Here is a 24,447-nt window from a genome sequence, read left to right on the forward strand (position 1 = left end):
GTTACCAGTGCTCTGTGGTTAGTAGCCTGGTCCCTGTGGACCACTGTTTAGTCTTCCCCCGTGCACCAGCCAGGTTGACGGCAGGTGAGCTGGAGGCCGATCTTATCCAGCCCTTGGCTCCCCCAGGGCTCTGGATGAAGACAGTGGGAGCCCCCGGGACACATCCTGGCATCTTTTGTGGTCTGAACATGCGTACACAATCCTTGCACACACCCATGTACCCCGCTTAAAGTGTTCCATCCTCAGGGAACTTGATCCAGTGCCCTGTGTTGAGGCTCAGTGCCAGGGATCGCCCTCTGAACCCGATGACCTGTGGGGAATTTGCAGAATGTTCTTTGGGATTGGAACGTACTGTTTTCACACGGAGTGATGTTGCAGCGCTGCCAGTTGGCAGGCCGGGGCCCCCAGGAACACAGGTGCTCGGGCACAGCCTTGTTGGTGCGGGCATGAACGCACTCCACTCGCCGGGACTGGAAGCCATAGTTGCCACAGGTTGCGGTGCATAGGGTCCAGAGGCTAACTCTCCAGTGTACACTGCAGGCTTCTGACCAGCAGTTTTGGGTGCTCACAGGCCTGTGGGAGGAGAATGGCAGAGTTTAGGCCTATCTCTGTGGAAACTAGCTATGAAAACAGACTACAAACCTAGAGATACAGGTAAGGGGAGGTCTTGATTTCTGCTCTTATAGTGAATGAATGGGCAGAAATCTTAAGGCGCCACTGTCCTGAACATCCATCTGCTCTTTTCTACAATTCTTCATGACCCAAGAACAAGCTCTACTGAGCATGGAGACTAGCAAAGGTAAAACTTGGAATCTGGTCTTGGGCTAACAGGTAGAGGAAAGGAGCCATTTTCCTAGGAGGTCATCTACAAGGGGGTACAGTAGGGACCAGGACTAAATAGGTACAGGTACAGGTTGAAACCCAGGCATAAAAGCCCTCATATTGACCTAACTTCTAGAGAGAGGCCAGCAAGATGCACTTGTGGAGCTCTGGTGGTCTGATGGCCAAGGGGTAGGTGGCTCTTTGTCACCTAGAGATAGGCATGGATTCCTTGTGGAGTCCTTTCTGAACCCCACTTACGTGTGCTTCAGCCCTGAGAGAAGAAAGTCCAGTCTGGCTTATTCAACAAACACAAGTGCACTGTTTGCAGGAGGCAAGGGACTCAGGGTAAGATGGAGGAGGGCAGGAGATCTGACTCCTTCTGTGAGACTGGAGGAGCAACCACATTCTTTCATCATGGTCTTTTTGTGCTGTTGATAGTGGGGCTAGGTAGAGGTGGACAAGAGCTTTGGCTTACCTGGGGAGGGCACTGCACTGTTCTGATGGTAAGGTGATGCCATCCCGGGTCTGGCAGAAGACTTGTCTGTGTTGCACAGCAAGGCGAGGGCCTATGCAAGGCCCATTGCACTGGGAGGGAAAGAGAGAGTAAAGCATTTCATCTATGTCTAAGGTGGAGGCCGTAATGCGCAGGCTACTCGGGGGGCAGGGTCATTGAGGAGGATCTCATTAGACCTGTGGCTGTTCTTTTTCATCTTTGGATCAAATAACAGATACTCACTGGCATGTGATTTATGCCACAATGGGGAAGTTAACTCCTATAGTTTGTGGGCATTGTGCTAGGGAATGACAGGGAAACTGTAATATAGACCAGAGAAGGCTGACCCAGATTAACCGGTGAAATTACTGTGTTGGGATGGTGGTAAGCTTCAGAGACGAAGACCCTCAGTACCCTATGTGGTCACAATGATCATTTTAAATATTTAAAAATAACTTTTTTTTTGGTTGAGTACAGTGCATGCAAAGCAATGTGAGTAAAACAAAAATACTGCAGTGAGTCCTCAGAAAGACTCAGAAAGTCCTCAGAAAGACATAGAGGTGTGACCTGTTCATGGTGCTACCATCTCTTTAGAAGGGACCTGTTCTTGGCTTAGCACACTGTTGACCATTACTGTATTTGGTTAGAAGACTGCAAGTTATGTGTTCCGAGCTGCGTACGGGTAAAGGAAAAGCAAACAAGGAAAACACATCAAGTAACTCAGCAGCCTACTTCCACCCTCTCCTCTCCAGACACAACTGATGCCAAGGTTGAAAAAGAATCACTGTTCCTCTATTTTTGATATTTAGTTTCCTTATAGATTTGTAATTATAATTAATAAAAACAGTACTGCTACAAGCATCTTTTGGGTGCTGCTTCATGCTTCTGAGCATGCGACTTTGTTGGGTATGTGTTTGTATGGACGCACATGTCCAGGTTAGAGAGACATTGTCTACTTAGGTTTACAAATGCTTTTGTTTATTTCTTCTCCCACCACTGGTAGATGGGGTTTCCATTTGGTTGAAATCGTTGGAATTTCTTGGATGGTTATCTATTTTAAACATTAAGCATTCTACTAAGTATATATTAGTGTCTCATCTTGGCTTTATTTGTATCCCCCTTTCTACTAAAAATATTTAATACATTTTTATCAGATAACTTTTCACTTGGATAAAGTCTCCCCCCCCCCCCCAGTTTTTTCTATCTTGTTCCTTTAGTGTCAATTATTTTATGTTTCTTGTGTGTTTGGACCCTTGCTTAGATAAGGGTTTTAATTATTTTTCTCTCTTACGAAGTTCACCTCACTCACTCCACTAATGTCTTCTCATAAACACCAAACTTTGACTTAGTTCAATTTATTAATCACGATCATGTGTTGATTTTAAGTAAATTATTCTGTTTTATACTATTATTCTGCCACATATAGTCACTTGTTACATAATGATGGAGGCATATTCTAAAAAAATTTTGTAAGTGATTTCACTGTTATGCAAATATACTTAAACCAGGATAGCTATGACCTCATCAGGTGATAAAATATTTAATTAAGTGTGTGTGTGTGTGTTTGTGTGTTCACCATGTCTGTTCAGGAGGCCAAAGACCTCCTTAGACATGGAGTTACAGGTGTTTGTGAGATATACAGATGCTGGGAGCTGGCTCTGTCTTCGCTGAGCTCTCCCAACCATGAAACTCTCCAACACAGATGATATAATCTTATGGGACCACTATTATATGTGATGGTTAGTCACTGGATGTAGTATCATAAATAGATACATGAATATGTAGCTTTGGTATCCAGAGCAGAACTGTTATTCTTGGGGCATGCAGTGATTGTTTTTCATTTTTTTAATTATTAATTCTTTGGCAATTCCATATATGTGTATAGCAAATTCTAGTTACATTTTTCCCTCCACCATTTCCTTTGTTTTTGCTTTCTTTTTAAACTTTTGAGGAACTGACAGTAGTTAAACTCCACAGGTGGCTAAACCATATTTTATCACTTATGGACAAACACACTAAAAATTCATTTTCTTTATCCTTACTAACCTTTTTTTTTCCCCCTCCTGGTGCAGAGGATTGAATGCAGTCCTTTGTATATGTTGGGTGAGTGCTCTACCATGAGCTACTGCCCCAACCTACAACTTGTTATTTGATAATCATCATCCTAATCCCTAAGGATTTGTTAACCTCTGATCAGAAGCATTGATTTGCAAGTATATTCTTCTATGTATAGGCTGCCTTTCACTCACTCAATAGTATCCTGTTGATGTGCAAAATTCCTTAATTTTGATGTATTTCTGTTGTCTGGTATGGTTCAAATAGATTTTAGTTTTCATGTTTGAAATTTAACATTTTCATATGTTAATAGTATTTGGGGGGGTTGAGTGGCCTGGAACTATGGGAGATAAGGTTAGATGAGGTGTTCAGGGTGGTAGCTCTCTGATGATATTAGTAGCTTTGTAAGAGTTGAGCTTGCACACTTGCTTTCTCACAGGTTGTGCCTGACATGGCAGAAAGAAGTTTTACCACATAGGCACCAACCCTTGATAACGCATTTCACAGTTTCTGGACTGTTAAGAAAGAAATGTATTTTTAAAAATAAATTATCCATATGTGAAATTTTGTTACAGCAACAGAAATGAACTGTCATATCTAAGAAATTATTGCCAAGCCCGATGTCCTGAAGGACCCCTTTTGTTTTCTTCTAAAAATTTTATTTTTAAATAAAATTTATATGGTATAAGGGACTATCATCATTTTTTTTTTACATTACTCAACATCAAATGTTGAAAATGATTTTCCCCCCTACTAAATGCTATTGGCACTCATGTGAGGGTTTAGTGTTGGTTTTTTTATTTTTTTTAAAAGCTCTGAAACACAAATTATATTGCATGTTGAATAGAAATGTGTGGGTAGCTAATTCCCACAAGTTTAACATTTCTAATTGCCTCAAAACATTCCAGGATCACACCTGGCTAGTCAGAAAAGTCATTCTGCCAATTAGTGCCAGTCCCAGACAAACCAAGACAGACAGATGCTCCTCCCTGTCGTTGGGCACCACCTGAACATCAGTCTATTGGTCTTTCCTACATGATAAATCCCCAATGTTTCTTGAACACAGAGTTTGGGAGGAAAGTAGATATACAATGATAGTAATTCCTACAAACACCTCTACACCCAATTCTTGTGCATGTGAACAACAACAAAGTAAAGTTGGAGAGTGTGACTTCGGGCCATTTGGTGAATTAGGTATAAGAGTAGCGTGACTACTCTTTTAGTATATAATATAGGCCTTATGCCAGGACAGAGGTCTGACAGGTATGCAAGCCTCACTTGAACCAGACATAAAAGTGCAACCAGGACCATACTCCCCTTGACTTCCTTCCTCTCATCTCTAGAGTCTTTTGTTTGTGTTGGTGTCCTTTTAAAATCACAACTAAACACAACGCTTCTTCTCAGTGGATAAAAGTTAATATGGTGCCTCCATTATATCTAAAGAAGACCCCGGTTCTGGCTTCTAGACAAATGGGGCCACTCTGTTGATCTTGTGATGGTTAACCTTAACTTTTGAGTCTAAATTACTGTGCTTAAGAGATATATAAAAACCTTTTAAGTCTTACTTGCCCAAGGACAGACAGCTTCCCAGAATGCTGGGAGCTGTTCTTGTAATTTCCTAATTTTATACAATTTCAGTGAATCTGTTGTTCACGTAAGATAACAAACCATGTATTTTTGCAGATTCTTTAAACAAGCTTGCTTGCTATGATTTCACATCAGCAGGACGTATGCTTGACTGCGTGTAGGTGGGATGTGTCCTCGGTTACATGTGGGCAGGAAGTACATCAGGATGTGACTTGCTCCTGATAGCATGAAGAAAGGAAGTATTCAGCCTTGTGAGTTTTACCTTTATAAGCTCCTTGACTAATGTTATTTGGAATTACACCTTGGGAATCTCAAGTGTTGAGTATAGACCTGGCACCAGTATCTGAATAAAGCCTCTTCTTTGTTTAAAGCTTATTGAAGTCCTTCCTCTTTGCCTTTCGGCATAGGGATTGAACATCTTAGCCAGAGTCCTCCCTCTTGATTAGTTTCTTTAGGTGTACAGATTTTTGTATGTTTTTCCTATATTATATATCTATATGAGTGAGTATATACCGTGTGTGTCTTTCTGCTTCTGGCTATCAGCGGACTTGGGAAGGGGAATGGGTGCAGAAGGGGGAGGGAGGGTGAGATTGGGAGGGGAGGCTGGAGGGAGCTACAGGGGGATACAAAGTGAATAAACTGTAATTAATAAAAATACACATAAAAAATACAAAAAAAACTTATCGATGGTCAGACTAGTGAATCTCTGAACAACTCCAGACCCCTTGCAATCTCACTTGGGACTGTCCATGTTAACATCTAGGCAGAGAACTGCGGAAAGAGGCATAGGTTTTAAGGTGCGTCAGCTAGGCTTCTTCATCCTTTCCTAGCTTGGGATAATGGTTTTCTACCCCAGGATGCAGATCAGAACCACGAGGACAGTTTCTAAAACCTGCACGAGTCTCACTGCAGTGTGGTTGACTTAGACCATTTTTATTCTGTGGAACTGGTGGAGAAACCCGGCCCAGGGCAACGGTGCAGTCTCCAGGAGGTTCTCCTCTCAAGTTCCCAGGACCATCTCTAGTTCAGTTAGAGGAAGTGGCCTTGAGGAATGTCATCCTGAAGATAATATATGGGGACCCAATGATGCTAGGAGGATGGGAGATCTTAGGGTCACAAAGTCAAAAGGAAAAACCAATGGACCTGAGGAGTGGGCTTAAAGCCTCAGAACATCCTACACCCATTGGGACAGGGTTTTTATCTATAGACCTTCCTTCAAAACAAAGCAAAACAAAGCAAAACCAAAAACAAAACCAACCAACCAACCAACCAACCAACCAACCAACCAACACCTCTTTGACTCCTCACCTGGCCCCAGCTGGAGAAAGCCCATTCCACACACAGCTGTTGGTTACAGGCCTGGGTGTCCACAGGCCGTTTGGCCAGTTGGGCACACATGTCGTTGGGCACTGGGGTAGATATCCCAGAAGCTTTCAACTTCTGACAGGTCACCCTGCGGGTCTGGACACCTCCACCACAGCTCCGGGTACAGGGGGACCAGGAAGTCACCATCCACCTGGGGAGAAGAAAGAGCATGAGGGTACGCCTTACTACAGAGGGTAAGGCTGGGGGAAAAGGAACCTTTCTTGTCTCTCTCAACACGCACAGGTGTTGGTATGAGGGCTATTTCCCCAAGATTTACTCAGAAAAATGCAAAATGTCCACACAGTGTCTCTGGAACCTGTGAATGCTAACTTGTTTGTAGATACGGGCTTTTTGATGCTTGCTTGTGAAATAGGGTCTCATTACATAACTTACTTGGCTTTGAACTTGTCATGCTTCTGCCTCGAGTGCTGGAGATATAGGCATGCACCATAGTTAGGATTTTGAGATGAGATTATATGAATGGACCCTATAAGCCCTTATCAGAGGGAAATACATATCGGGGAGATGTGTCAGGCTGACCAGGGAAGAGGAGCTGCGGCTTTATGCAGTCACAAAGCAGGGACGTAAGAGGTACTGGAATGTGAGAGTGGCAAGGAGCAAATTTGCTCCTGCAGTCCTTCTAAAGGGCACATGGCCCCATGGATGCCTTGATTTCTGGTCTTCACCATGGAGTTTTATAATGCTATCTGGATATATATATTTTTTTCCTTACAGCTCCAGAAAATTAATAAAATCTGGACGTTGACGAGAAAAATAATATTTTGAGGTTGGGTTGCTTTCAGTTGCCCCAAGCAAGTGAAAGTGCACGTGAATGCTTTTAGGTGGTAACCCACTCTGCAGCATTCAACCTAGGACACTTTCCTCCAAAAGCCAGAGCCAAACGCCTGTTGCCTCTCGGTGTAGGACATTAACCTGGGTTTCCCTGAAGTCTGAAGTTTTGTCTGGAAGTCCTCTGGTCACTTCAACCCTTGCTCCGGTGGATATGTTCGTCTTTCAGAAACAAAGATCATTCTAGATTTCTCGGGTAATTCCTAGTTAGTAAGTCATATATCTTGGGGAGCTTTATGTGTAGTCTAAAAATCCATTCTCAACTATAATTTAAGTCCCTAGAAGTAAAACTGACCAAAACTATGACAAACGAGCTTTTCTCATAAAGCCATTCTGTAATCTGGGGACACTGTGAAGTCCTTAGTCCATTGCTGTATATGTAACGATGCAAGAGCCCTTTCCTGAAAGACTGGGAAGCAGTACCAGGCATGAGGCTTTTCAGCCGATTACACAGGAACACTGCCCTGGTTCTGTTACCTGGAGTCTGGGGCTAGAACTGTAAAGTAGAGGGAACAGCTGCCTGAGTTAAGGCTGACTTTGGAGGATGGTCCGAGCAATGCCTATGTGTGTGTGTACAAAGGAGGACACTAACGTGGCCCTCAAGCCTGACTGGCACTCTAGTCAAATGGAAGCCTATGGGGCTTCCCCACCTAGTGGGGCCACAGAGGAGAGATTCTGCCCTGCTTCAGGATCCGCAATTGACTGTTTGTGGCAATTTCTGTACTTTTTGGACTGGGGCAGATGACTGTATGTGGATTTCTAGGCCAAGGAAACACTGAATTTAGGAAGTAGGAACAAGGTGTTTCAAAGCCTCTGGAAGCACTGAAACCAAAGATGAAATGGCCATTACTACTTCAGTTGCTGAAGTACATTGGGCTGATTAACTCTGACCATCACCAAATCAAATCACAGCGCTCCTGGCACATAAAAGATCTCTTCTTCATTTCACGCAGCTTGGCAAGGGCAGTCTTCCAGATCCTCCTGTCCCTGGTGAATGTCAGGCCAGCATTTCAATCAACTTTGATTTCTCAATATACATTTCAGTGGTGTTTTCAGGAGCTGGGGTGGGGGTCTTGAGAAAGGAGAGCTATGGGCTACATTACTGCTCAGGAAGGGTATAAAAGGACATTAATCATTCCCGTGGAAGCCTTCCCGTCAGCAAGTCAAACTGCTGATATTAATGAGTGTTTCATATTTCATGGAGTCTCTCCTAGTCTCAGCTGCTCCTTACGACTCAGCTGGCAAAACACAGAGCAGTTCCTGAGGAGTATAGGAAAGTCCTACAGACAGGTCATAAAGGGGCATTGGAGGTCCTAGCCAAGTCTCCCAGGGTGCAGAGTGCCATGCTGGTGCCAACTCCAACCCCATCCATTATCCTTCAGCTACTGCCTGAAGATGTGGGGATACGAGCTCACTGGGACTTGTGGCTTCTCAAAGCTGGAGTTACATGTGAGAGGATGAGATGTTGGGTGTCACTGTAGCCTAAATATGGATCTCAGATGCAGAGACTATACATCCAGAGTTAAGGTGACTACAGAAAAATGGAGATGTATTCCAACTTTAGTGAGATGCAACTATTTGTAAAAAGATAAGTTTTTGTATCAAAACCAGAGTACTGACTAGCAGAGGTATTTAGACAGAAGGAGGAAAGTTGGGGTAGAGCTCAGTAGTCCTCGTCCTTTCAACATTTCAAAAGAAAATATTTTTTTAAACAGCTCAGAGAGTCAGGTTATTATTGCAGGATGGGAGTTACCTCTGGCCCTACCCTGGGAAGTATTTCTTTACTGAGCAGACTCTTAGGCCTTGAACGCCCAAGTAGCCAGCACCTGGCTGAACGGTGAGAGAATGAGTGGAGCTGAAAGCAGAGGTCTGCTCTGAGGATACTTCTAGTATGGTGGATGGGTGCCTATGGGAAGGAATGGCTCCTTGATTTCCATCTCTTCCAGCATGGTGATAGATGACTGGCTCAAAGTAAGGGCCAGTGGTTGGGGGAAGGATGGGGACACTTACCGAGAAGGACAGTCTCTCCGGTTGCAGGCAATGGGCTGCACAGCAGGCCGAGGCTTTCCTGCACAGTGCTCGGGGTCAACTTCCGTGTTGTTCAGCAAACACTTGAGGCGGGGCTGGTGAACCCCTCTATTACCACAGGATGCTGAGCAGGTCACCAGTCTATCCACAGACCACCAGTAGTCTGTCACAGGAGGAGGATCAGAGGGGAAGAGAAGCCCGTGTTACTGCCCATGCTAGTCCTATGGCAGAAGGTAGATGGGGGTGGAAGAACTGACAGGTGCTATTTATTATACAATCAAGCCACCTGCCGGGGGGGGGGGCGCAGGGCAGTGATATTCCAACAAACGTGGGCAAGGAACCTCAGTCAGCTCATCTAGAAGAAGAATTCAGTTCCTCTCACCTAATCACCTCAGGACTGTGAGGACTGAGCAAAATGGAAGGAAAGGCCCCAGCTCCATGGAGTACCTGGCACACAGCATTCAAACAACGGCTGTAGTGCTTATTATTTTTAAACGTACTTGCTCAAGTCCCCCCCACCCCCCTTTTTTTTTTCTCTCTTCTGGTTCACCAGACAGTGACTTTATTTTTCTAGAGAGAGAGGCATAAATATACCAAAGTACTTATTCATATCCAAAAGCACAGACTTGAGATGGATTTTTGCAAATTTTACGAAACACTATTTATCCAGAGAGTTCTCGTTTACACGAGACAATGATGTAAGTGAAAGAGTCCAGTTCTTTGGTTTTTCTGTTTGGGGACCTGTGACGGGCTGGGGCCGGGGAGGCTGTTAAAATAAATGTAGGCTGCTATATTTTTTGGTGCACGCTTTTGAGTGCTGTGCTAGATCCCCGAAGATAGGCAGTGAGCAGAGGGGACCTTTGCTTTTGTATTTGGAGAGCCAAGTGGTAGGGGAGGTTTCTCCAGCACATGTGTGCTCAGAGGAAGCTCCCTCCTTTCGGGCAGTACTAGGAAGAACAGGCCATCCTCCCCGAGGAGAGTCCTGGTCTTGGGAGTGTACTCCACAGCACTTCCTTAACAGAGTCATATACAGCGACCCAGCCAATGGAAAGCAGCCTCCCACATTCCATAGAGGGGCCAGCCCGGGCTATCTTCATCTCATTAGCAACTCTGGCTGGTGCAGAGGCTGTGGACTTGCTGACCTGCTTGTATTCCTGGAAGGCTCATGCCTGAGGCACCCAGGCGAGCTGCTCTTTTTTTTTTTTTTTTGTCAGCGCCAAAAGAAAAGCCCTTTGCATATGACTATGGCTGAACCCCCTGGAATGTGAGGGGCCTGCTCTGCTTTCTGCAGGTGGAAGGCAAGTGACCAAGGTGGTTAGGTCAAGCAGAGAAGACATGGATTGATTTTTTTTTTTTAAAGTACTGTGTGTGGTCTTTCTTAGTTAAGTCAGCTTAAAGGAAACACGTGTAACCCTGATAAGTAGTCATGGCTTCTCCGACCTGACTTTTCCAGGTTCCAGCCACTCAACTGAAGGCCGTGGTGGCGGAAGTAAGGTTTCACAATACAGAAACGTTACTAACCAGAGACTAGGTCACTATGTTCTACCAGAGAATGGATTCCCAAGTCAGTCTGCTGCTCAAAGGCTGGGGATATCTCACCTTGGATCACCAAATATGCCTTTTGCATGAGCGTTCCTGCTTCATTCTGAGCCAGGCAGCTGAACTCCCCCTGAGGTCCTCCACTGAGATTTGCAACATGGAGGATCTGTCCAGCCCCCAAGATGTGGTGGGTCAGCCCTGGGGCAGAGGCAATTGGCTGGCCATTTTGGAACCAGGTGATATTGGGGGTGGGGTGGCCTTTGATGGGGCAGCCTAGAAGAAGAGAGAAGAGAGTAATTAGCACAGCCAATAAAACCCCCATTCCTGGTGAGTTCAGGAGTGTTTCCATGGTGCTAGGAACTGTATACATGCCATGGCTTTATTGATTGTATTTTTATGATGCTTGCTTTTCCCAAGGAAAAGGGGGTGTTTTCACTCTCTAGACTTCTGGGAGGGCAACTGTTCATCATTTGGTTCAATAAAAATGCTTGAAGAACACAAAGGGACTATTTTCTCCTCCTGCCTCTATGCTAACTTCTAAAACAATGGTACAATTGGTATTAATTCATTGAAAAGCCTTTTCCTGGTAGGTCTTCAACTGATTCACCAATTCATTTATAAAGGAAGTTTTTCTTCAAATGTTGGGGAAGCCCCCCCGCCCCCAATATTCTTAAAACTTAAGACTGAAACTTTTACCAGTTAAAATCTAATCCCTGATGCTGTTACATTAATTTGAAGTAATAGATTTTCAGCAGACACTAGGAAGATAATTTTGTACATTGGCCTCATTTGTCCACAAATCAAGAGCCTTGGTCTTTTGATGGCTCTAAACCAAGCATGGATTAGATATGTGCAACCTTACTCTATGTGGTTACAACATATTTTGATGCATTCGAATTCTAAGATATTAAACTGAACACATTACAAAATTGGTAAAATAGATTGCCATTGTGAGGAGAAACATTTCCTCTGACCTTGGAACGCTTGCTGCATTTGCTGTTGTAGCCTTGATGGCTTAGCCTCGTTAAGCAAGTTATTTTTAAAGCTCCCAGAGCATGTAGAGAAACTGAGGTTTTCTTTCAGTTCAAGTATCTGCTTGCTACCTCCAGCTCTGGGGACTGCAGAGGAAGATGGGACCACCTCCTCTCTTCCGAGGAATTAAGGAGACAAAGGAATGGTGACTTTGGGTGCAGGAAGAAGACCTGTAGAGAACAGCGTAGAGAGGAAGGATGGAGAGGAGAGTATGTGGGGGAAGAAGAGTCGAGTGCAGTGACATGTGCATGCGTGTGTGCTCACACACGCATGTACACATGGGCATGCGTGCACCTCCACACACCAATGAAACCCATTATTCTGTAAACTGAGATTTAACTAATGATTTCACAGAAGTTGCATAGTCGGAGACCTTATATTTCAACATCCCCAAGGTCTGGGAAGAGATGGAGAGGGCTGCAGGAAGGAGCAAATACAGGGATGGCCAGAATGGTATCTGACGCAGCTGGATGGTGAGGCAGGCAAGTTCACGTACTGTTTACTTAGTAAGCATCCACAATTACTCATAATCCATGTTTACTTTATTTCATTCATCATTCTTCAGGAATAACTTAATGTCTAAAAAATTGCTTTTTCCCATAGTGTATTCATTCAACTATTTTTTCCATAAGATTTTCAAAAAGTTAAAAATAATTGTCAGACTAGCCCATTTTTTGCAAGTGTCTTCTATAAAAATTTATTTATTTTTATTTTATATGTGTGTGTGCCTAGTATCTTCAGAGGTCTGAAGAGGGTTGCAGATACCCTGGAACTGGAGTAATGGATAGATGTGAGCCACCATGTTGGTGCTGGGAACTGAACCCAGCTCTTCTGCAAGAGCAGCCAGTGCTCTTAATCACTGAGCCATCTCTCCAGCCCCTTCCTAAATGTTCTATAGTTTACTTCAAAGTTCTTAGTGGTTCACTTTCACTCAGCTCTGTTGGAGTCAGAGATCATTTTCACTCTGTCACCTTTGATTCTGAGGATTTTGTCTTGGCTGCTCTCTATTACGATGCCGGGCACCCCTTTCTATCTGATTTTTTTTTCTTTCTCAGAGCCAATCAAGTCCTGAATTACAAATGAAATGCTGGGTCTGAGGCGTAAGAACTTCAGCTCCTAGTTTCTTTCAGGGAATGGAAAGGGAGAGTTATGGTATAGAACAAAATGTCTAGTGCCTTTCCCCTCTCTCCATTCTGCTAATGAGGGTGTGCACAGCCAGCCAGCCAGCCAGCCAGCCATTCTGTTGGCATTCTCTGCTGGGAAGAAAAGGGCAATAACCCTGGAGGGATGCCAGAGCCATAGAGGTGGGAAGCAAGTTTGCCCCTGAACAAACTGGGTATGTTGCCAGCCCAGGCTGGGCTGTCTTCCTCTATACCAGGACTTGAAACGGGAAATGTCCTTCAGGGTTAAGTTCTACAGGCTAGGCACACGGCGAAGGGGACCAACTCTTGGTGTCCGCTCAGTAGGCTTGGAGTCAGCTCCACGTGGACCTAGTGCTCGGACTCAGGGGTTGGTTGGCTGGTTGGATGAACATGGGTGGATGGGTGGGTGTGGAAAATGGCCCTGGGAATGGTCCTGCAGTTCAGGTTGGATTGTAAGGAGGTGTGGGCATTTGAGGTCTTTGTTACAGGTTGTTGAATACACAACTAACTAAAGCATTCTTAAATTGCCTTAACCCTCCTAAAGCCATGTGCATTTGGTACATATGTGATGGTATTTCTTCCACATCAAGACAGTGATCACAGGTCGTGGACTTTTAGTGTTTGAGATTATCCATCTTGAATTGAAAATTTCTCTTAGGAAAGTCTATCTTTGGTCTACTTCTCATAGACAGACACACACACACACACACACACACACACACACACAAAAAAAAAAAAACATGAATTCTAACCAAAGTAAATAAAAAAAGAAATGCCTGTCACCCACCTTTCCTATTACTGTTTGTCTTTCAGAAGTTTTGACTGTGCACACAGGTATCTCTTAAAATGTCCTTTGCATACAGAAGTACTGTTCTTAGTGCCTATGCAGTACAGGCCCCTGAGCTTTTATGTACATATTTATGTGTGTGTCCCTGTGTGTGTGTCATGGTCCCCAAGGATTGCCAGAGGCAATAGTCAAAATAAGAGTCTAACATGAATTCCCACTGTGTATGTTCCCAGTGAATAATTATCCATGTTTCATTGCTAATGAGAAAACCTGGCTTGTAACAGGGTTCCCTTTTGTCACGGATATTTCTCATTTGTTAAGGTAAAGGACATATCAATCATTTCTTTTTGAAGCGGAGCACTCTCTCTGTGTGCCATTTACAAGGACATCCAGAACTCTGCTATGTATTCCATGCTTCCAAAGAGGCCAAATAATAACTTCCAAATCCCAATTCCTGCACGGGTGAGAAAGTTAGTAGTAGTTAATGCAGAGGGTATGAGGAGGGGCAGGAATCTCCCCTGCCTTCTTCTCAACTCTGTAAGTGCCAGCTCTTTCCATTCTTCAAGCTTCAGCGCCTTCCAGAGGAAATGGACAATCAGAGGGACTGACAGTACTAATTCCATAGACCTCAACTTTTGAAGAACTTGGGTTGTGAGGTGGCTGAGGGGGAAGCAGTATTTGGGAAAGCTGCCTAGTTAATGAGAGTTCTGGCATTGGAAAGCCTCCCTCGATCAACCCTTCTTAACCAGAGAATGAAAACGCTGCCTTCAGGCTTCCATTCCTAAGCCCACTGTAGTTCTCAGATGAGCCAAAGCTAGTTGTAATCACACAGATGAAGTTTTGCTCTTCCAGTTTTCATCACCACCATCATCATCTCCTCTTCTTCCTCTGATACACTGACTTGTGCAGTGGACAATGTTTAGAGTGAAGATGTACCAACTAAGAAAAAATTATATAAAAATTCTTATTTCTGGTTACTCTGAAGTGTATGTAAAACTGAGTCTCCTCCTAATGCCTGTAATACCCCTGGACATTATAGGATGCAAGTAAGAGATCAAAGAGTATTTGTGTGTAGGAAGCATGTGTCAAAGGCTGAGGAATTCTACATCATTTGCTCCACATCTGGCAGAATCAGTGGGCTCTAGCAAACCCAGGAATTCAGTCCAGCTGACAGTCTTGCTTCTAGTAAATGCTCCTCACTGACTTTCATTAGCTCTGCGTCCTGATTTTTACATTGGTTTTTTAAGAACTGTAGTAGCCTGTCCCAGGGAGACAGCCCTAGTTTGACAAGTGAGGGAAACCCTGGGTGGCCTGGTGGCCTGGTGGCCCTGGCTTCCAGCTTCCTTGCATGCTGTATACATAGGACCTTACAGGCGATGTGATGAGGCTGCTTTCGAGGCACTGAACTCACAGTCATCATTACTCGGTTGATTTTTGTTGTTGCTGTTAATTCAAAGGGCTGAAACCCACCAGAAGCTTGCTTCGTGGGCTCCTTTGTAGGTCTTCAGATTCATTAGCTGTCTCTCACTTGAGTGAGCCACATATCTAGAGTTGATTTTTGTGAGTTCTGAGCCTTAACGAGCAGAAATAAGGATTCAGAGCACATATCCTTCCGTCCCTTTCTCCAGGGAAAGGAACTAAAAACAAACAAACAACCCCCCCCCAAACAACAAAAACCCAACCCAAACAAACAAAAAAACTCAAAAAAAAGGGGGGGGAGCTAGCTTAGGTTGATACATCAATCACACAGAGCAAAGACCATACCTGGGCTTCAGGAGTTTATAAGGAAGAAAGTTTTGGAAATGGGAATGTATAGTCCAGGGAGGAGAAGAAAGCAGTGCTGGGAATTTTCACTTATTTCATTGTATCTAAAGAAAGGGAAGGCTGTGGCAAGTTGGGACATGCTGTGTAAAAATATTAAAGACGTGGCATCATTACGTCATGAGCTGGCTCCAGGCCTGTCAGCATTTTCATTATAATTCTGTGTTTTTCACGGAGTTAAAATGTTACTATAAAAATGATGTGTGTTGGGATGAAACTTGGCACTCGGTATAGCCAGTCTGGAAGTCCTTTCCTTAATTTAATTTTATAAAACTGGAAAACACTCAGTCGGTACTTTAAAATTTATAGAGGCCTCTCTGGTCTGCCAGTGGTCTGAGCGGGTGTGGGGGACCAGGCTAGGGCCATGGGGTGACCAACCAAAGCAGGCACGCTACTTCACTGCCTTTTCTGGACCCTGCTTTTTTCAGCCTGGGTCCCCCTGGGCAACAAGTATGGTCTCTAAACTAGCAGAGAGTGGGTGGGAACTGGCATCAGGAAAGTGAGCTGGGAGAAATGATTAATTTATATTGGAAAACCCCAGTTCCTGACTCCCCATTTGTCAGCTGGACCCCAGAAGGCCATGGAAGAAGACAAGCAACTTTAATTTTCACTCAGATTTCTGGGACCTCCCAATAAGCTGGTCAAATAACCAGGCTAGGACTATTCCCATGTACATTTGCCCAAAGAAAACGAACTTTAAAACATTCCTGGAAAAATGGAATTATACGAGCCCGTTTTCCATTCCCCAAATGTCTTTCTACCCCTAAGGGCAAGCTTTGGGTTTCCATTGGCAGAGGGTATACGAATGTCTCCCATGCTCCTGGGCATCTGGTAGAAGAACTTGATATATTTCTCAGCATGAAAAGTAGCTCTCTCCAGCTTTATAGCTTGATCGAGGGCTTGCCTTCTCTACAATGAGTTAAGTACTGTTGGTCGGGTGCCCTTATGTATACCCCAGGATCTGGATAGCCCCTTACAGGTAGGGAAGGCGAGATGCCCATGTCTGTGACACAGGCACACTCAGTCTTGGCTATGAAAAGAAGATTTCATTGTTTAAGGAAGAGTTTGGTGGTGTTGAACACCATACTGATTCAGGGCTGCCTGGACCTTGCTTCAGAAGGGAGAATGGGGAGAGAAGAGGGAAAGGCAAGGTCAAGAATATTGGTTTAATTTTTAAAATTCACAGTAAAAATTGTTTGAGGTTTAACTTATCACAAGTGGATAACACCCAGAATTCCCCCGTGTCCCTCCCTGCCAGTAGGCTCTTGGCATGAAGCTTACCTCTTAAAAAACACATCAGCATTTTTAAAAGGCTTCAACTTTCTGGGTTTATAAATCCCTGGTTGACTTTACCTTCAGGCTGCTGGCAGGTGCTCCCTAGCCTGCAGGAGGGGAGGGCAGGATGGCCCCAGGGAGGCCTGGCTGCCAGCTGTGTGGGGCCCAGGGAGGAGTCTCAGCCCACTGACCAGATGCCTGTCTATGCACCCCAGATGTGGATGACGGGAGGGGGCACCCCACTCAAGTCAGAGCTCTTCTCTCTGCATCTGTCATTCCCAAGTCACGCTCTGTAAGGAAGGGGGCTGCTGTTTCATGTTTGGTTGAAAATGAATCATTACTCTAGGACGCTGGGAATAGAACTGAAGTGCAATCGCCCTGGCATGGAAACAGCAGTGTCAGGGTAAAAGCTATTGACCCTGGGCAGGGTACATACCTCTCCTGAGCAACCAATGGAGAGGCAAGCTAGAAAATACCCAGATTAGGACATGGGGAGTAAATACAAGCCTGCAGCTATCCAGAGCCAACATGCCCTCGGGAACTCAGGCTAGCTTTGGCTCTGTGTACCGGCAAGAGCCCTTGCAAAAGAAATAAAAACTCTACCGGAGGGCACACACAAAAGAAACCTTCGCTCAGAGTCCTGTATACACCCCATTTCAGTTCATTTCTACTGAACCAAAGCCACAGAACAGCAGCGGAGATGAAGAATGGCTAATATTCATAGCAGGTATCCTGAGAGGCCGCACTGGGGTTCACTGGTAGGGCACAGGAAGGAGCAACTGCTGACGAGGAATTCCAGAGTGTGGCGGAGGGGCGGGGCTTTGGGGGCAAGTGAAGACCTTTGCTGAATTTATTATTTGCACATAAGCCCTCCTGGGTCTTGAGGCTCCAGGAACTTCTCAACAAAGTAAAGAAAATAATAAACAACGTGAGCGAAGAGAATAAAGACTGGAGTTAAACAGGCAAGGTGGAGGAGGGATGATAGCCACAGGAAGGTTTGGGAAGAATGAGGACAGGGGTCAGCAGCAGCTCTGAGGAGTCATGCTGCTGCTGGCTGCTGGCTGCTGGACAGTGACATCTGGCTTCTGGCAGGCAAGCTCCAGGGGTGTGTAGGTTTTCAGGAACCCGTAAATGGAGATATCTTAAGGAGGCCGGAAACCCAAAGCTGGTATTGGGAAGTCCGTGGCTGCCACTGGACAGCCATGTGAGGGTCTGATGATGGCTGTTCAGATGCATTGATGGTTGCTTGCTACCATTGCTAGTGCTGCTTTGGCTTCTGAGCCACCTTGGGTACGGTTTTGGATCTATCATGGATCTATATAATCCACAGATTCCCTTGGAGCATTTAGTAGGCTCCCTGAAGGCATATGGACAGGTAGCATGGTTTTAATCCTCTGGGCAAATTCAGATATTTGAAAGAACAGCTTGGATTTAGGGGCTATAGAACCAATGCTGTCTGCTTAGGCAATCGTGATTTGGGTCAGTCTAGGCCTAGGTGAAGCAAAGCATACACTGTCCAGATGGGAAGAGGTAACTGCTAGGTTGAATTTTCTTTCTTCTGGAGTTTTTGTTCTCTGGAACATGAGAATATCTATCTGGAGGCTGAGGTCTGGAGCAGAGAATATATTTGGAAAGGGTTGTGTACTTGGTCTCTGTGTAAACAATGGAGGTGTCAGGACATAATCCAGTATTTCTTTGGAACTTTCAAAGCCCGTTCTCAACCAAAGAAACCAGTTCTCTTATGACTGGTAGAAGCTACAAATGGCTATTTGTGGTAACTATTAGCATACCAAAGTGCATGCTGTCTCTCAGGCTCCCTCAAATATCTCAAGTATCTAAATCTTCTCATCTCCTCCCCTACTGTAAATTTCTCCAGTTCAGGATCTTCCTGCCCCCAAGCAACTCATTTCTCCTTATAAACTTATTTCAGCTATCCTCTCTCTTTGCCCCTCTTTCTTTTGTCTTCTTTGCCCCTCTTTCTTTTGTCTTCCTCTCTTGCTGCTCCTTCCCCCCACCTCTTCTCCTGGTGGGGCACCGTCTGCTGGCCATGTTCAGTGTACTTCTTTGATAACGTTTTCAAATGTCTCTGACTAGTCTCTCCCTCGTATCTACCATAAGAATATTCTCCTCATCCATATCTTGGATTGCTCATGTCATCATTTTGTACAGCAGGGGAGACTGAATATTCCCACGGAGTTAGTTTCCCAAACATACTCAAGTATGCTAAAGACATAGACCCCTAAAGGTTTAGGATTAGCTAGAACAGGGGCCCTCGGTTTGGACATCTATATTCCACTTTCATATGCAGATTTAGAATTTTCCTAAAATTTTGCTATTAACTTTTTCTGAAGACCAAATATGGGAAACCCTAGATAATATGTACAGGAAAACTACCTTTTCCTATACTTCTGAGTTTTTCCCTTCCCAAATGCATTTTTGGGTTGTGGTGGTGAGGAAAGAATGAAGGGCAAGGTTCTGAAATGACAAGTGTTTACAATAAGATGTTTATATAAATTGTAATCTGACTGCCAAAGACTTGATTAGAGACTGCATAGTGGATTAGTGTCATTGGTGCTGGTAAGAAAGCCAAGAGCAAGAGGACTTTTATCAGCGAAGGGGTAGATAGTGAAAATTTTGGACGGGGCCATATGATCTCCATCATTGCTCAGCTTTCATTGTAACTTGAAAGCAACCGTAGATAATATTTAAGTGAATCAGCATGGCTGTACCCAAATACAACTGCATTTCTAAAGAGGTGGCAGTCTAGAAGCTGTAGTCTGGGACATGAGATCATCAGGGTTTCTATATGCTGAGAATGAACAGTCCAGTAAAACCACTAAATGCCTGTGCAGTATATATTTTTACCTCCAAAGAAAACAGCCATTTTCACCAGAGAAAGAATTTGATACCTCTTTTCCTAGTTAAAAGTCTCATTTTGCTACTTTAAAAAATACCAGCAAAAGTTCAGAAAAATATAACAACTAAGAAAACCCTCAATTCCCACTACTCAGAGATAGACACCTTTGGACACTGACCCTTCCAACTCCACAGATGCACATATTTCACTAGGTAGCTTAGTGAATCTTAAAAGTCTTTCCATTAACTCATCAGAGATCTGCCCCATCCCTCAAACTGTTGCCAAAGAATCCAAATGTAAATGTGCCAGGATCTTTTATTTATGATATATCTACCAGTAATTACCCAATTTCCAGTTTGTCATGCATACAAACTATGGTAACAGCAATTTCCTAGCAGTTCTGTCCCCATGTACTGGTGGCTCATACATCATCTCACTGAAGGATCACAGCTGGGTTAATGAGTATCCCTTGAGAATATTGATACTCACAGACAAATTGTTACCCAGAAATGTGATGTTAATGTATGTTTCAGGCAACAAGGCATGATGGTTGGTATGTGATTTCATTGTTGAATTTTATAGTCAGTAAGCAGGACAATATCCTCCATCTTAAAAAGTTCATATCCCAATCCTAGAAACCTATACTACTTTGCAGGGTAACTATACTTTATAGCTGAGATTAAGAAAGGATCTTGAGTGGAGGGATTATTCTAGAATATTGGGATTAGTCCAATGCAATCAAATGGCTTCTTAAAAGAGAGGAAACAGAGGTAGTGTTAGAAGATTTGTAGTGCTCTGTCATCCTTAAAGATGGAACAACGGTCACAGCCAAAGTACAGGGGTAGCTTCTAGAAGCTGGTAAAGACAAAGGGATGGATGTCCCTTTAGAGCTTCTGGAAGCTTCTTGGAAAATCTTGATTTAAGTTCAGTTATGTCTGTTTTGCAACTCTGACCTCCACAACTAAAATTACAATTGTGTTGTATAGACCATGAAGTCTGTGGTACTTTGTTACGACATCAACCACCAATTAATACAAAATTCGTGTTTTTCATCTTTAGAGATTTCCTACTCAATAACGAATATTTCCTTTTTTTATCTGGTTTATGTTGATTTCAGTAAGTCATTGGGTCTTCTATTAACTTTTCGTATAGTGTAAGTTGGTAAATGTTGATGGATCACAGATCTTTTAGAGATTCTGAAGTTTTATACTATTTCATGAGAAACAGAACACAGCTGGATATGAAGTTGGGGCTTAGGAAGTGCCTGGAGCTCCTGGTCCTCGGCTAAGAATCCCATGTGGACAGCAGCAGCGCAAAGCGTGCCACCACCAGGGTTCTCTCACTTAAGGTCAGAACTGTACAGTGTACTGCCCACGTGACACCGGTGAGATAGGACTTGTGAATGTCCTCCCACCGCTTACAGACAGCAGTCAGAGACCTGGCCAACCAGGTGTTGCCTGCCCCAGGGCTCCGGAGGCCTTGCCCAGCACCCCTTCTCCTTGCTCTCTGCCTCTCTAGCTTCTGAATTTGGCAGCAATCTTCTTTCTGCCTTGCTCCAGAAGTTCCTCAGCCTTTCCCCTTTCCTTCTTAAACAATTCAGTCCAAAACCCAGTGTGTGAGGCTAAGTGCAGCAAAGTTCATAGAGGAGGGAAGGTCACAGAATGGGGCACTGAATCTGAGCAATGAAGACTGAAGTCACACAAAGGATGTTGCTGCCGTTTGACTCATATGTTGGAACATTTGGTATTTGGAGGTGAATCCTGGTAGGTGTTTGGATCAGAAGGACAGATTTCTCATGAATGGATTAGTTTTGTTTTTTTTTGGTTTTTTTTCCTCATAGGAACAACTTAATAGGAGTCTGGCATCTTTTCTACACATTTGCTCACCCTTCTCTTTTCCACCAGGAGTTGAAGCAGAAAGACATCCTAACCAAGAGCTAAGAAGATGCCCGTACTATGGTCGTGGAGTTTCAGCCCCAGAACCACAACCCCTCTACCCCTCAAATCTTTCTAGAATGACTGAGTCTCTCTCTCTCTCCTTTCTCCTTTAATCGAAAACGGACTGAGATACTCATGGTAGTGGCTTAGTGGATGGTTAAGGGATGCAAGTGGGATGAGGATGGTGTACGCGTAAGAACAAGCGATAGCAGTGAGAGGAGATCGCCTATAGAAGGGGCTTCAAATTAATAAATATATTAACAACAGTAGAGACCATAGGCCTACAGATACAGAAAGAGTAAATAGAAACCGAATTCTACAATGTTGTGTCAGACCTGGAGATACTAGGGAGAACTCATGGTTTAATACATAGATAAATACAGAAATAGTAGTATTGTTAAATGTGTATACAGCTACGCATATACATACTTATGCACACTGATGACAGTGACACTCAGTAGCAACTTCCAGAACTATTCTATAGGTCAGGAGCAGAGATGAGCCTAGAATATCTTTCTGGGCTAGGAAGTAATAAAGTTCTCAGAGAAATGACATGGCAGTGTCAAAAGATACAAGAGCTATTTTAAAGTCTCACTGACTGCATCTTGGAATTTCAAAATAAACAGGACAGCAAAAGATGATAGCTCTGTGGACGGCAGGAATCCACCTATGAATTATGCAAATATAAATGACTTTTAAGCCCACCCTAGAACAGAATATTCCCCATCACTTTAAAGTACCTCCTGAAAAATACTACTAATGGCAAACGAAGTTGCATAACTTTACAAAGGAAAACCCAGCAGACATTTTACCAGGTGATGAGAACGCACATTAGCTATGAGGGTAGCGCTGCTGTCACAATCATATGACTGGATGCGTTTGTTCCTGTCAAACATTCACAGTCAACTCTAACCATGAGTTGACCTCAGACACACCTGAATTGAAGGATACACTATTAAAACAACTACAACCACCACAAAAAACCCAAAATGACTAAGCCTGTGCCCTTCAGAAGTCAAAGAAGTCCAAGGACTGTTCAGGGAGAGAGAGAGAGAGCAACTAAATGCAATGCGTGGTCCAGGGTTGGATGCTTTTACTGTAAGGCTGCTACTGGCACAACTAGCAAACCTCGAAGAAATATATACTGAGTGATGGGGTCAGAAACTTATTCTTAAATGGACCAGGCAGAAAAATGAACCATGTCTGTTGTCACTCTCTGCCCAGATCTTCGATCTTGGGTGTGAGTGCTGACTGCACAGAACACAGCCAACAGAGCTGCTGAAGTCTGAGAACATTGGCTTGGTGCTCAGAGCACTTACACATACATGATTTCCCATCATGCTTCCTTTCTCTCTCTACCCAGGGTTTGTCCTTCTTACAGAGTTCAGTGCCTGCGAGAGAATGTCTTTATTTCATTCAAATGCTGCTGCTTTCCCAATATTAGTAGCTCTTCCTTAAAGTTGAACAAAACTAGTTCATTGTCTCATTGCTTTATTGATTACAAAATTAAGAGTTCTTTGGAGCAAAGTCCAACGACCAAATTGTAATTGTTTAAATAAGCAATGCTCTACTCTGTAGGCCTACAGCAGAGTGACTTCAAGACGAGCCTAGAATAGCTTCTCGTGCCAGTAAGTAATAAAAGTTCTCAAGGAATGCATGTGACAGTAATACAGGGATTATTTTAAGGTCTCACTGGGTGCATCTGGGATTATCTTTTTTAAGTGTCAAAACAAAGAAAAGGGCAAAGGCAGCTGTCTGGATGGCAGGAATCTATGGAATATGGAAATAGAAACAGTTTTTTGTTCACCCAAGAATGGAATACTTACCCCTTGGTATGTATGCATGGGAAGACAGTTTCTGGACTCCTTGGGTGTAGAAAGCAGAAAAAATGTTCAAGCCACTGTATAAAATGGCACAGTATCTACGTGTAACGTGCACTTTCTCCTGTGTGCTTAGAATCATATGTATCTCCTGTGTGCTTTGAATCATATGTATCTCCTGTATACTTTGAATCATATCATTTTTTCCTGACTATTTTTGATCCATATCTGTTTGAATCATTGAATATTGAACTTACGTAGATACAGAGTCCAAAACACCATTTTACAATCTAATCTAGTTCTGTATAGAGACTGGTTAGGTTCTAAAATTAAAGATTTCTGTAATGTTTGCTTAGGAAAAGCTTTGTTTTACTCTGGTTTCCATTCACCGCCCCTTTTTTTTTCTTTCTGTCATCAGGATGATTTCAGGGTTCTTAGCAGAAATGCTTCATTTACCCTGTGACACCCTGAATCTCCATCATATCACCCAGAGTTAACTGTGGTGAGTCTCTGAGCCATGGAACTGGATGAGGATTTGAGAGACTAAGAAGGTTTGTTAGTGTTGAGAACAAGATTATAGGGCAGGAATTAAGAGGATGTGCAGTATTTGTTGTGCATATAAGAGTGAACTGGCCACCTTCTTTTGGGCCCCAAATCCTTTTCTGGGCTCAGGAAGCTGGCAGGACAACAGACACGCAGGCTTGTGCTGATTTATCTGTCTTGATATCACTTCAAAGAGTTACACACTGCACACAATGGTTCCTGCCAGGGTCCAGAAGGACCTCAAATGAATTTTTGGTCTTATCTCCTTGGAAACAAAATATACAGGGAGCTCATTATTTCAGAGCTGCCCAGCCAAGAGAGAAATAAAGAATTCCATAATTACAATGGATTTTCACATAAAAAGTTCTTGGTAGAATGATGACTTTGGGGTTGGACTTGTCATTCACATACCTTTCAGAGGTAAGGTGTTAAAAGTGAATGTGAAAGACTGTGAACTGCTAGGTAGATGGAGATGAATTACAAAGTTCAGTAGTT

At 43.7% G+C, this 24,447-nt stretch overlaps 1 protein-coding gene across 1 annotated transcript in view; it reads right to left on the reverse strand.

Moving 5' to 3' along the window:
• Adamtsl1 (ADAMTS like 1) overlaps window positions 1-24,447 on the reverse strand; it is a 398,322-nt gene that overhangs the window by 3,994 nt on the left and 369,881 nt on the right. The window contains exons 24-28 of the mRNA XM_055629652.1: window positions 10,799-11,011; window positions 9,182-9,362; window positions 6,266-6,473; window positions 1,298-1,407; window positions 353-573 (exon numbers count right to left, since the gene is read on the reverse strand). Of these exons, the coding sequence (XP_055485627.1) occupies window positions 353-573; window positions 1,298-1,407; window positions 6,266-6,473; window positions 9,182-9,362; window positions 10,799-11,011 (933 nt within the window). The remainder of the gene's footprint in view (window positions 1-352; window positions 574-1,297; window positions 1,408-6,265; window positions 6,474-9,181; window positions 9,363-10,798; window positions 11,012-24,447) is intronic.

Source organism: Psammomys obesus, unplaced genomic scaffold (assembly GCF_907164565.1).
Source record: "Psammomys obesus unplaced genomic scaffold, mPsaObe1.curated_primary_1811, whole genome shotgun sequence".
Classification (NCBI taxonomy): Eukaryota; Metazoa; Chordata; class Mammalia; order Rodentia; family Muridae; genus Psammomys; species Psammomys obesus.